This window comes from Gymnoscopelus braueri (genome assembly GCF_963280865.1).
Source record: "Gymnoscopelus braueri genome assembly, chromosome: 14".
NCBI lineage: Eukaryota > Metazoa > Chordata > Actinopteri > Myctophiformes > Myctophidae > Gymnoscopelus > Gymnoscopelus braueri.
Window position 1 is genome coordinate 17,338,794 of NC_137619.1, and position 13,428 is coordinate 17,352,221.

The 13,428-nt window shown below is 41.4% G+C and overlaps 1 protein-coding gene across 1 annotated transcript in view; it reads right to left on the reverse strand.

Annotated features, from left to right (window-relative positions):
• The window catches only part of kndc1 (kinase non-catalytic C-lobe domain containing 1), a 78,080-nt gene that overhangs the window by 17,016 nt on the left and 47,636 nt on the right, over positions 1-13,428 (reverse strand). The window contains exons 15-20 of the mRNA XM_080449946.1: positions 11,996-12,134; positions 8,842-9,095; positions 6,634-7,010; positions 3,979-4,072; positions 2,870-2,967; positions 2,056-2,240 (exon numbers count right to left, since the gene is read on the reverse strand). Coding sequence (XP_080306072.1) covers positions 2,056-2,240; positions 2,870-2,967; positions 3,979-4,072; positions 6,634-7,010; positions 8,842-9,095; positions 11,996-12,134 — 1,147 coding nt within the window. The remainder of the gene's footprint in view (positions 1-2,055; positions 2,241-2,869; positions 2,968-3,978; positions 4,073-6,633; positions 7,011-8,841; positions 9,096-11,995; positions 12,135-13,428) is intronic.

Consider the following 13,428-nt stretch of genomic DNA (forward strand, 5'->3'; position numbering starts at 1 on the left):
TGCATGCGCTGCCACTGACAATCAATGAGACAGACAGCTGTTGTGCAGTTCACTTGTTCTACTGGGTAGTTCTAGTAAAATGGTAGTTTGAACGTTCTAAAATGCAAGTGTAGGTAGGGTAGGCTACATTAATGATGATAAAAAAATCGGACCACATCGGTCTAATTCTCTCTCTCTCTCTCTCTCTCTCTCGCACGCGCTCTCTCTTGCTCTCTCTCTCTCTCTCTCTCTCTCTCTCTCCAGTCTCTCCTCTCTCTCTATCTAAAGCATTGCTTGGCTTGCGCGCATTTTAAGCTGGAATATAGGCTCGAAATCAAACCTACCCACTGCTTATGCAGCGTTTCACTTGATGTTGAATCTCAACTAGTCAACTGGTGTCTACTGTTTTAAACGGTGAAATCAGCGTGCGCAGGGCAGGCAGGGGGGCATCACGGCCACGGCCACGTCCCATATTGGTTCTCACAACGGGACGATGGGACCCTGCCCTGGTCGGCAACGCGGCAAGTAACTTGGCTAATTATAATAGTAATTCCTCCTTGCTGTAGATAGGCCTTTCTACTAATTAGTATTCATTTCTAAAAAAAAAAAAAAAAAAACGGGATCCCGGGAACCGAAGTCAGTTCCCGGGACGGTAAATAACCTCGGGAATCCCGGGATTCCCGCATCCCGGGATTCCCGGTGTTAAACCCTAGTTGCGAGCTTGTAGATCGGCTATTTTCGCCGAATGTTCACCGAATATGACATGACCAGAATAAGGACGCTAGCATTTATGTAAGTCGCACTCATATGTTTGAAAAGAAGCTATTTGCTTTTAACTGGAGTAGAGTTCACAGGCATCATTTTTGTATTTAGAAGTGAGTTTATAATCTATGCAAATCTGCTTATATTTTCTAGAACACACTGTTCCCATCTGAATCTATAATTTATCTATTAAATCATTTATAATTTATTTATCATGTCTCATTTCTCTCTCGTACACACATTTAAGCAATGATGGGGTATTGGTAGGCGGTATCTGGCCGATTGTGATGGGCTGGTCTGGGCCAATACTGGCCAAAGACCAGGTTATCTACTAGGCTTTGTCTGTCTTTCTGTCTGTCTGTCTGTCTGTCTGTATGTATGTCCCCACAAACGTAGACCAATCATAGCTCACGTCACTTCAGGTCCTCCAGGCCAATGACCGAACCAGAGTCCTGTTCAGTCTCGCCATCTGTCTGGAGGCATGAGGCCATTTTCCGGAAGTGCTATATTTAGCAATATTTTAGTGAAAATAGATGTTTGGGAGGTGTACTGAGAATATAACTAGTGGCGGCCTTTGCTATGTTTCGGGCCTCCACCCTCATGGGGACCTCCAACTGACCCCCCCCCCCCCCCATTTTTGTTAGATCTTTGTTGAACAGCAGTTCCTATATGCCAAATTATTAGAAACGTTATCACACTTCATTTAGCCATCACTATTCTATGGGGAGTGATAAAAGGGTGATAATCTATATTTACAGTTCCCTTCAATGCATTTCCAGTCAAAGTCAGTGGTGGAAAAAGTACTCAAATGTTTTATTTAAGTAAAAGTATCAATACTGCAATGTAGAAGTATTTTGTTACAAGTAAAAGTCCGGAATTCGAAATTTACTTGAGTAAAAGTACAAAAGTATTGGTATCAAAATGTACTTAAAGTACCAAAAGTAAAAGTACTAAATATTTGAAAATAGCCGATCTACAAGCTCACAACGCGTCGCGATGCGACGCGTTGTGAGCTTGTAGATCTGCTATTTCCAAATAGTCTATGTATAAAATAGGGCTAAAGTGGTTAATGTATGTTTTATAATATCATAATTGATATCTGAAAAGTAAATAGTAACTAAAGTTTTCAAGTAAATGTAGTGGAGTAAAAGTACAATATTTGCCTCTGAGATGTAGTGGAGTAGAAGTAAAAGTATTGGAAATTGGAAATACTCAAGTAAAGTACAAATACCTCAAAACTGTACTTAAGTACAGTACTTAAGTAAATGTACTTAGTTACTTTCCACCACTGGTCAAAGTGTATATGAGTAATACCTAGCATAGAGGTACGCCATGAGACCCAGCGGAGACCCGGCTTGTAGCGTACTCTTCCCTTTGTTGGTCCCAAAGCTCAGCACGGCAGGGTCTTCAGAGGATCGCAGCTCCAAAGAACCAGGACCACACGCTGCCAAGGAGGATAGCTGGGACACGTCTAGACCCCACTGTTCCACAGTCAACATCTGGACAAACACACGAGTCACACATCACATCAATAGTTCTACTATACTGCATGAAGTGAAGCAGCCCATTCAGGTGGATGTACTAGTTTGTGTTGCACCTCAAGCAGTGGTGGAAAAAGTACTCAATTTTTTTACTTAAGTAAAAGTACCAATACTGCAATACGAAAATACTCTGTTACAAGTAAAAGTCCAGAATAAAAAAATTACTTGAGTAAAAGTACAAAAGTATTGGCATCAAAATGTACTTAAAGTACCAAAACTAAAAGTACTAAATATTTGAAAATAGCCGATCTACAAGCTCACAACGCGTCGCGATGCGACGCGTTGTGAGCTTGTAAATCTGCTATTTTCAAATAGCCTAGGTATAAATTTAATTTAAAGTGGTTAATGTATGTTTCATTATATCGTAATTTATATCTGAAAAGTAACTAGTAACTAAAGTTTTCAAGTAAATGTAGTGGAGTAAAAGTACAATATTTGCCTCTGAGATGTAGTGGAGTAGAAGTAAAAGTATTGGACATTGGAAATACTCAAGTAAAGTACAAATACCTCAAAATTGTACTTAAGTACAGTACTTAAGTAAATGTACTTAGTTACTTTCCACCACTGTGTACTAGTTTGTGTTGCACCTCAAGGTATTTCTTCACAGAGTCCAGGAAGTCCACTCTAGATGTCAGCTCTTCAAGTTGGGTCTTGAGCTTGGATGACATCAGTTTGCTCTCGGAACCTTTGGGATTAATATATTATGTTATTTTTTAACCCATTAACACATTGCATGCCAGTCGCGTAGATCTACGCAAACCTATTTAAAGCCGCAGCGTGCCAGTCGCGTAGATCTACGCGAACCGCCGATTCCCATGTTAAGTGCCCCAGGTGCACTTTCCGATTTTTTTTGATCCATTTCCGTTTCCGGTCGGAAACGGAATTATTCGGGTTCCGGTTTTTTCGATCGTATCCGCTTCCTGTCTGGGATCCTGTTTAAAACTCGATTTTCTCTGGTTGTTGTTTTTCTCCTCGCTGATCACTGTTTACCGTGTATCGGCTGTAGCTTCAAGATGGCGGCACGGATTTGGAAACTGTTTTCGCTGACCGTTTCTCACGGATCCGCTGTGTGTTTAGAACCAAATGAACGCGCACTTTTAACTTATTTAGCGAGGTCTGTGGCGACATGAAAAAAACTAAAAAACAACAATAAAACGCTGGCACTGGTGAGTACATTATGAGATTAAACTCTGGCATGGAATGTGTTTAAGACCTGAGAAGATTCTAGAAATGTCTTCTAAATCCTAAAAAAAAATTGGAAAAAAAACCCAATTATTTTTCAAAAATAGCAGATCTACAAGTTCATAGCGCGGCACTCGGTGCCGCGCTATGAGCTTGTATATCTGCTATTTTTGAATAGCCTAAAGAAATCTAAAGTGACACAGATGCGTTCCAGGTATCAATGGGTTAAATATAAATCTTTACCATACTGCAACTAAATGCTTTGTTTGTGTTCATTCATGTGCTAAAAGAGTGACTTTGAGAGCTATTTTACCGTACATTGTAAGTCAATGAGGAGCATATTTTGAATTATCAATTTCTAATCAAATGGAGCAATTATTTTAGATTTCTTGTCCGCCTTTGGAGTTTCATCATGGTAAGGTAACTTACACAACCCAAACCTCTACCAAAGTGGTCTTGCCCTTTAACATCTAATTTTCATTTAAGCTATCATGGAGAACCATACAATAGTCACCTTTGTTTTTTCTGTCTTGTTGGATCAGCTTCTGGTAGAAATTTCTAGTTTTCCTCAGATTCCTCGTCTCAATCGTCAGTTGCTGTTGCAGCTCCTGTGTAGAGGAGGTGAATTCAAACGTCCCCAAAATTACACAATATTTGTTTTCATTGAAATGAGCCATATGGTGTATGGCAGTGGTTCTAAACCTGTGATTTTGGGGGGTCCCTAGATGACAGAATGACCTTTTTAATACCTCGAAAAGAAAAAGACCATTACTACATAAATAGTAATCAACAAACTATACTACAAAAACTGGTCAAACATTGGCCAAATTGTCAAATATCATAAGAAAGAAAGAGGCAAACATTTTGAAAATAGCTTCTATTTTCACAATATTTATCTGTGGAACCGGGTCAAACAAAATTGAATGCCTCAACCCCTACAATTTAAAGTGCTTATCAGGGTGGGGGGTCCCCAGTGTTCAAATATGATTATTTTGGGGGGTCCCCAGTTCAAATATGATTATTTTGGGGGGTCCCGGCCTGAAAAGGTTGAGAACCACTGGTGTACGGTACAGTATCAGTGCTCCAGAAGTGAACTGAGTAAAGGGGTCAGAGTGTTGACATCATTGCTGGCCCTCTCTCCAGAGTGTGATGGGCTGTGATGGAGCTCATAAACAACTTACAACAGCCCTATCCAAGTGCCGCGGCGTGCACACACACAAAGACTTCATTAATATTCTATTATAAATCATAACAACCTCTGCTGCCACAGGCGAAGTTCAACCCATTACCATTCAAATCAAGTTGAGGGAAAATAATGTGCAAATTACCTTAACCCCCCCCCGCACCCCGGCCCGCATCTCTCGTTCGTATTTACCCCAAAGCCTGACCGTGGCCTACTTTGTACCAGATTTGAATATCGTTCCTGTAAATGGTAGAAAGAAACTAAGAAGTGAAATGAATTTGAATACCTAATTGTTCCTCCAGTAGTAAATAACATTACAATGGGAATGAATCTGTGATCATAAAGAAAACGCCCCCAACAACAACAACAACAGCATATTTCCAACCAGCCATGGGGAATTTAAAAATGTAATGAGAACAATAACAGGATTCTGATCAAATCTGCAGTGTTGCTTCAATTATCAGCTACGTTGAATAGCTGTAGAAACAATACTTTTGTGTATTGCTTTTCAATCAGTTACAAATTACTTTTATGTAGTGTGAACTAAGCAGTGATTGACAAATTGATACAGACTTCTTAGTGATGATAACACTTTACAATGGTGCTGCTCCAGTATATTAACCGTCCTATGTGATAATATATGGGTAACACTTTCTATGAAGCCCATGTCTATAATGCATTATAAATGTACTTATGGTTATCATTGCTGCTCTTTTAACTCGTTATGTAAAGCACTTTGTAACCTTGTTTCTAAAAGTGCTACCTGTATACAACTAAATTAATTATCATTATAATGCATTGTAGTGTGCTAACAATGTGTAGTTATGATAAGCAGTCATTGTTATAAGCACTCATAAATATTCATAATGCTTTATAACATAACCATAACAAATTATAAAGCATTTTAATGACTTATAAAGGTCAAGTAAAATACATTATAATCTGCTTGAAACAGTAAAATTACAGGTTTAAGATAGCCTCGAGCTCCAGGCTTTTATTGTTTAGTTTTGCTAAAAAAATAAAAGCCTGGACCAGCGCGTCGGTGTACCCGGTATAGGAAGTGTTTCATTTCCCCAACCAACCAGAGTGCAGTGGGCGTCGCTCGTAATGTTGTGTTGACGGGGCGGGGGCTGACGGACAGATCGGTGAACCAATGGGATCAGGCGCATTCTCCCCGCGCTGATTTTAAACCCGCCCCTCTATACACGAAATCAGGAAGGCTAGTGCAGCCTAGGTTTAAGATAACTCAAAATGCATTATAACAAAAATCATAATACCTTATAAAGCATCTTATGATTACTTACAAGGTTACAAAGTGCTGAACACTCAAGACTTTTTTTATCATGACTTATAGTCATGCTATAATGCATTATAATGCATTATAACATTATTATGATGTATTACAACTATGATAATTATTATACACTATAGGTCAAATAATTATTAATATTTATGAGTGCTTATAACTATTATTATACAGTGTTATAAGTAATTATAATGCATTATATGCATGTTTATAATGCATTATAGACATGGGCTTCCTAGAAAGTATGAGATAATTAAATGTACTGTATTATTAAATGGTGATCAAATTTGGGATACTTGGCAAATGGCCGTACTAACACTGACACATAATAATTGTGTACTTGCAATATCTCTCTATAGTCCATTAAAGTGTAATAATGCCACTGTAACCAGAGTAGAGGAACTGCTAACTAACTATAGTGGGTGCTGGGTTAAGAGCAGAACATAATTTTAAAGGACAGAACTCTGCATAACCAGTGTCACCACCACAGCCTATACACAGATAAAGGCACAACTCTCTTTTAGGTATTCGTGTATAATGTTAACATACCGTACATGTTTTACAAAAGGCATTTTGATCACTCTACAAAGAAACATCACCAAAACGTTACTAAAAAGCAGATGGTCTGACTCACTGGCTGCCATTTCGATGTAAGCCCACAGGGCTGTGGTTGACCATACCTGCATCTTCAGGTCCAGGCAGGGCGTTGCTGAGTGCTGGCCCAGGTTCAGAGCATACTGAATCACCTCCTGGCTGAAGCAGTCTTCTCCATAGAAGGCCAGGGCCCAGCGCGGGCTGAAGCCGGCGCCAGATTCCTCCGATCGGGATCCGGGGGATAGGAGTCGTTCTGAGGCTAGAGAGTCGCTATCCTCCATGTCCACCGAGCATGCAGTCTGCATGCTCGTCTGGCCCTTGTGGGGGCCCCCCCTCGGGCCCCCCTCTCTTCCCATCAGCGAGTCAGCTTCAGAGGGGCTTTCATCGTCGCCCCCCGCTGGACGATCGCCTCCCTCCATGACCCCGCCACTACCCGAGACTTCACCACTGACAGGCCTCACGCCTACAGACCACAACACAGGGAGAGAGAGAGAGAGAGAGAGAGAGAGAGAGAGAGAAAGAGAGAGAGAGAGAAAGAGAGAAAGAGAGAAAGAGAGAGACAGAGAGAGACAGAGAGAGAGAGACAGACAGACAGACAGACAGACAGACAGACAGACAGACAGACAGACAGACAGACAGACAGACAGACAGACAGACAGACAGACAGACAGACAGACAGACAGACAGACAGACAGACAGACAGACAGACAGAGACAGACAGACAGACAGACAGAGAGACAGACAGACAGACAGACAGAGACAGACAGAGACAGACAGACAGACAGACAGACAGAGAGATAGAGAGAGAGAGAGAGAGACGGAGAGAGAGGAGAGAGAGACAGGGACAGAGGCTAAAGTGGGTGCACAAGAAAAACTAAATATTGCTGCGGAGGGAGTGAGGGAGGAAGAAAGTGGGAAGGCAGAGTTGGGACTCTATGAAGGCTGGATAATTTGTCATATATATTTGTCATAATATGTTTATTAGCATTCGTTGCTAACCTTGTTACTGCTAAATGACTAATGTAATGTTTAAAAGATAGCAAGGTAACATTTTACCTTGCTATCTTTTAAACCCTGAACAGATGAACCCTAGCGTCCCTAATTTTGGATCATAATTGGGGAACGTTCTGCATCGGCCCAAATAGGCAAACACTTGGCAAAAACAGCAGATTGCGTCGCTATTTATAGAAGTATAGGGTTTAAGTGGTTAAGTGAGACTCAAAACCCAACACAGAGTGTTCTACTCTGTCTGGGATGGAGACGAAGAGCTCATTCTCTGCATGTGTTTCTTTCTCTCTGTGTGTGTGTGTGTGTGTGTGTGTGTGTGTGTGTGTGTGTGTGTGTGTGTGTGTGTGTGTGTGTGTGTGTGTGTGTGTGTGTGTGTGTGTGTGTGTGTGTGTGTGTGTGTGTGTGTGTGTGTGTGTGTGTGTGTGTGTGTGTGTGTGTGTGTGTGTGTGTGTGTGTGTGTGTGTGTGTGTGTATGTGTGTGTGTGTGTGCTTCTGGACAGGAAGTTAATTCCCGTTTCCACAACAACAGCCGTCTGATGAGGGGATCTTTGCAGCCTCGACAGCATGACTTGGACTTTCCTGAATGTGCTGCGATCTTAAGAACTGTATCCAACAGTCAGTCAAGGCCATACCAACTCCAACCCACTGCCAGACAAAGTGGAACACGCTGAAACCTCACAGCTGCATGTTTTCAATCTACCGTCCAAGCAATCTGCATACTGCCACTCATAACATCAACAGTTATACAGTTATTAGCATCCACGTCAACGCAGCAGTGATGGTCAGTGTAAAAAATTACTTACATTCTTTACTTAAGTAAAAGTACCAATACTGCAAAATAGAAATGCTCTGTTACAAGTAAAAGTCCAGAATTCAAAATGTACTTGAGTAAAAGTACAAAAGTATTGGCATCAAAATGCACTTAAAGTACCAAAAGTAAAAGTACTAAAATACTTGAAAATAGCAGATCTACAAGCTCACACGTTGTGACGCGTTGTGAGCTTGTAGATCGGCTATTTTCAAATAGCCTACAGTATGTATAAAATTGGCCTAAAAATAATATAATAATTTATACCTGAAAAGTAACTAGTAACTAAAGTTTTCAAATAATTGTAGTGGAGTAAAAGTACAATATTTGCGTCCGAGATGAAGTAGAAGTAAAAGTATTGGAAATTGGAAATACTCAAGTAAAGTACAAATCCCTCAAAATTGTACTTAAGCACAGTAAATGTACTTAGTTACTTTCCACCACTGGTGATGGTAGAGTCAACAGTCTTGTCTCTTACCTGGGCAGACATGGTACTGATTCTCCTCTGATCGCTCTTCACCGTTTCGGCACAAAGGCTCAGATTTCCAGAGACCAGGCTGGCCCTCTGTCGTTTCCCGTGCACGTTCAGCAACATGAATGTTTCCATTCAGGTCCAGACGGCCGTGGTGCAGGTGCACCTCCTTGCTCCCCGTCCAGATAGTGGCCGTCGAGGGCGCGGTGGTGGTGGCTGCCCTTTGCAGACCCTTTGATGGAGGCTGCTCATTAGAACCCCTGCATGGGGCAGAACACACAGACGCACGATTGCACGCATACAAAGACACACAGACACACACACACAGACACACACACACAGACACACATTTTGCTGACTTTTGGGAAACATTAACAGATACATGTCTGACCTTAACCCTTAAGATTATGAAATTGCAATTAAATCAAATTGTGGACACCAATCAAATGTTTTGATGTCCAGGATGTTAAAATGTGGCCTATTTCAGGGATAGACACACACACACACACCGAGGGATCACGCCCAGATAAAATTGTATAAAATTGCTTTTATACAATTGTCTTTTTACAGATCTACAAGCTCGCAACATATCGGGTTACTTTGTGAGCTTTTAGATCGGCTATTTACTTACTGTAAGTGGTTAACAACCAAACACGAAGAGATAACCCAGTGAGATACAACATATTATACACAATTGAGTTACATCTCTGGTCCATGTGAAAACAGCCTAGCGGGGGGGATCATTATGAAAGTCAAACTTGCGCGCCAAAGACACACTTCAAAGTCAATGAGAATAAATCGAGTCACACAACTCTCGTCTCTCTCCCTCACTAACTACACACAACAATCCTTAAATAATTCATCACTGGCTTTGGAGTATCCCCACCAGAGAGAGGAGAGAGTCCTTTGCTGCACAGCAGTTGTACAAGACTAGTCCAACTCTGACTAAAGGGATTACCCCCCGCGCCGCCCCCCGCCTTCCTCAGCTCTCAATGTCTTTCCTCATCCCTCAGAGCATCTGGAGCTGTGAAGAAGAAGGAAAAAAACAACTCCTCAAGAGCCGAGTCTAGTGTATGTATATATCCGTCTCTCCAAACCTCTCTGACGTCTCACTATACAGCCACAGCAGATTGAGAGTTCTCTTCTTCTTCATGAGGAGACCCGTGGAGAAGAAGAACCATGTCTGGTGGGGAACCATGTCACTGTCCTATCAGCCACTCCCTGCCTTCCATCCATGCGGATGACGTGCAATGGCTAGATGTTCATTCATTCACTTAAGGCTCCTCAAGGCTAATTGGGAATACGTCTTCGCTGTCGGCCAAAAACCTTGTATCTCCATATTTCAACTTCTTAGTTTTTTTCTGGTAATTAATGCCCTATACTTCGTCACACTAGTGTCACACAGAAGTATAATGTATCTCAACGCGTCGCATAATGTGTCTGTGGGTTTTTATAAACAACGAACCAATGAAAATAATTAACAAGAGCTTGTGACTAAATAATAACTACATTGGACCCACTGGAACACTGGCTCCTTTTTATTTTCCATTTCCTGACAAAGTAACGGTTTTGGATATACACGGTTTCTGTCCGGCAGCGACGATATGGGTAACAGTGAAGAAGGGGGCTTTGAATGTCTCTTCAGCGGTGCTTGGCGATCCCCTCGGCACTAACGAAAGCACACTTCACCGGCGGTTGCCATAGGGACCGTTCTAGCTCGCGAGTGATGTTTGCACGAAGTGCGTGCGGTGTGAACGCTATTTTGAGGTGCATGTGAGTGTGTGCAGGAAGGAGAGGTCATTTGCCAGTGTGATTGAAGCACCCCTAAGTGTCAATTATTGAGAATGAGTGACTTCCTCCTCTGATGATGAATGGAATGATGCATCATTCCCATTTTGATATAAAGATTTTGTCTGATCAAATTAGGGTAATTATTCATTAATCCATTAAGTCCTGAGACCGATTCTACAAGTGCCTTCTAAATCCTAGCAGTTTTTTTGAAAAAACTTAAACTATTTCATGTCAAGGACCCCCAAAATGATATGTATTTGGCCGCAGACCCCCATCTCAAAATATTTTCCAGGGACCCCCAGAAGCAAAGATTTGAGTAGAAATGTTCGCTTAAAAAAAATAATATATATATTCAAAGATTTGCACAAATTTTCACGATTTTTCAAAAATAGCAAATCTACAAGCTCATAGCGTGGCACCCAGTGCCGCGCTATGAGCTTGTAGATCTGCTATTTTTGAATAGCCAAAGATATCTAAAATGACCCAGATGCTTTCCCGGTCTTAATGGATTAACAGATTTTTATTCATATCATAATCATCACTTTCCACCTACTGTGTTTTTGTGAATGTGGCAGTCCAATTTGGCTTCAAAACATTGACCACATATGAGTCATTTCAGCTTTCTTTATATCATTATACATATGAGTCATTTCAGCTTTCTTTATATCATTATACATATGAGTCATTTCAGCTTTCTTTATATCATTATACAAAAGCGGACGTGTTTGTGCGTGTGTGTTTTTATGCAGGAAACCAAGGACAGAGAGGAGAGATATGCAAGATAAGAAAGGAGTCGGACTCAAAAGGTCACGACATATACACGTCATAGTTATACATGATGCTAAAACCAAATCAATTGAAATGAATGAATATCAATTATATTTTTAAGGGTTTTGTTACATAGCATAATTAACTCTCTCAGTGCCAATGAAATAAAAAAATATGTTCATACTGTGCCAGCAATTTTTTTTTTCCAAAGTAAAAAAAAAGTGCTTAGGAAGCGAGATACAGCCTTTTTCAGTTATAAGTTAAACAATGAGTGGATGGAGCTGCAAATCTTCAGATAATGATATCTTGGGTTCTGAACATTCTATTTTTTATTTTTTTTTACTCGGGATAACTCGTTCTGGCACTGAGGGCATTCAGAAAAAACTCGGGATAACTCGTGGCTTGGCACAACAAAGGAAGGAAATGAATGACTAATGGCAATTGGCAACAGTCATGAGTCAAATTTAAACCCACATATCATCATCATGCAGTGTTGCTTGAGCCACCTGTCTACAGTAGGTCCTGTCCTGTCTAGATCAGTGTTTTGATGGTGTTGTGTCTGTAAATGAAAGGACACTGGGATCCAGGCAGACCTACTCACAGGGTGGCTGGGCTATAGTTGACCAGGCAGTGCAGCACACCCAGCAAGTCCTCTTCCCAGTACAGACCATTAAACCTCTCCTTCACAACGCCGGCAAACGTCTGGTACTGCAGGTCCTTCAAAGAGAAGATGTACTCCCCTCGGAACAGAGAAACACAAAAGGTCCATTTTGAATAGGTATGAACAACACTACTGTCTAAAAGAAAGACAATTTCCTTTTCAATGATCAATTATCTTTTAAATACCAGGTCAATTTAAACATTGCATACATGTGCTTATTGGTGCCACTGATAATCTTAGATTTAGAGTCCTCTTTTATTATAGAAGGAAGCCATTGAGAACCTTTCATCCGTCATTTTGTTTAGTTATACTGCAGCCGCCCTTGCCAAAACACGCAGGAGGGTCATAACTTATGACCTTTCAATGCTTCCATATAAAAAGTAGATTTTCTTAAAAACAATAAATTGTGACTGGATATACTACTGGAGTGTACACTGTGAAATGTGTACGCAGCATTAAATGTCAACTTATTGCTCAGAGTGTATGCAAAGGAAATATTCACACATTCCATTTAGCTGAAATGCAGGTGCGTTGGATAGTATCAAATGACCATTCAAGAAGAAATATTCATGAAGAAAAACCCCACACACACACTGCGCTTGCTCAGCAGCATCGAGTTCATTCACACACACACAAACGTTTCGGTCCCTCTGGACCTTCCTGAAGAGTGTCTTACAGAAATGATACCATCATGATATTCTATCCACCTGTTTCTTGGCTGTGTGTTTTCCACTTCCTGTCGGATTTCATTGGATATCATTAGTCATCTGACCGGTTTCATTGGATTTCATTGGATCAAAAGACAGGAAGTGGAACACAGTGAAAAGCCTAGGAAACAGGTGGATAGACAGATACTCCACCCCTTATGTGTTCACAGGTGTGAGACAATCACACTCTCCAGTAGGAGTGTCTCTCAATGATTGTCTGTGACCTGTGTGTGATTTTATCTCCCCCTCCGCTCCCTCTGGCCCCCACCGTACAGCCCGCAAACCTGTCCGTCAGGTTGTGGGGACTGCACCCATAGATATAGAAACCTAGATACCTCATTGGCCTCTGCAGTTCGTTGGAGCAACTTGTATCGCGGCCGCCATTTTCGCGTAGGCAAACGGACACTCAAAGTGACTACTGGCCAATCACAGCGCTCACAGCGCGTTGACTACAGGCCAATCACAGTGCGTCTTTTCTAAGACCTGTCAGAATCTAGTTGTCCCGCCCCCACCTGCCTCTGATTGGCCTACCGAACGCCCCCTTCTGTGACACACGCGGAAGCTTCAGGGAAGCTCTCCTACGCTAAAATGGCGCCCAAGATACACATGCCTCAGAGCCGAAGGAGGCGTCTACCTTTATATGTCTATGACTGCACCTAACCTGAC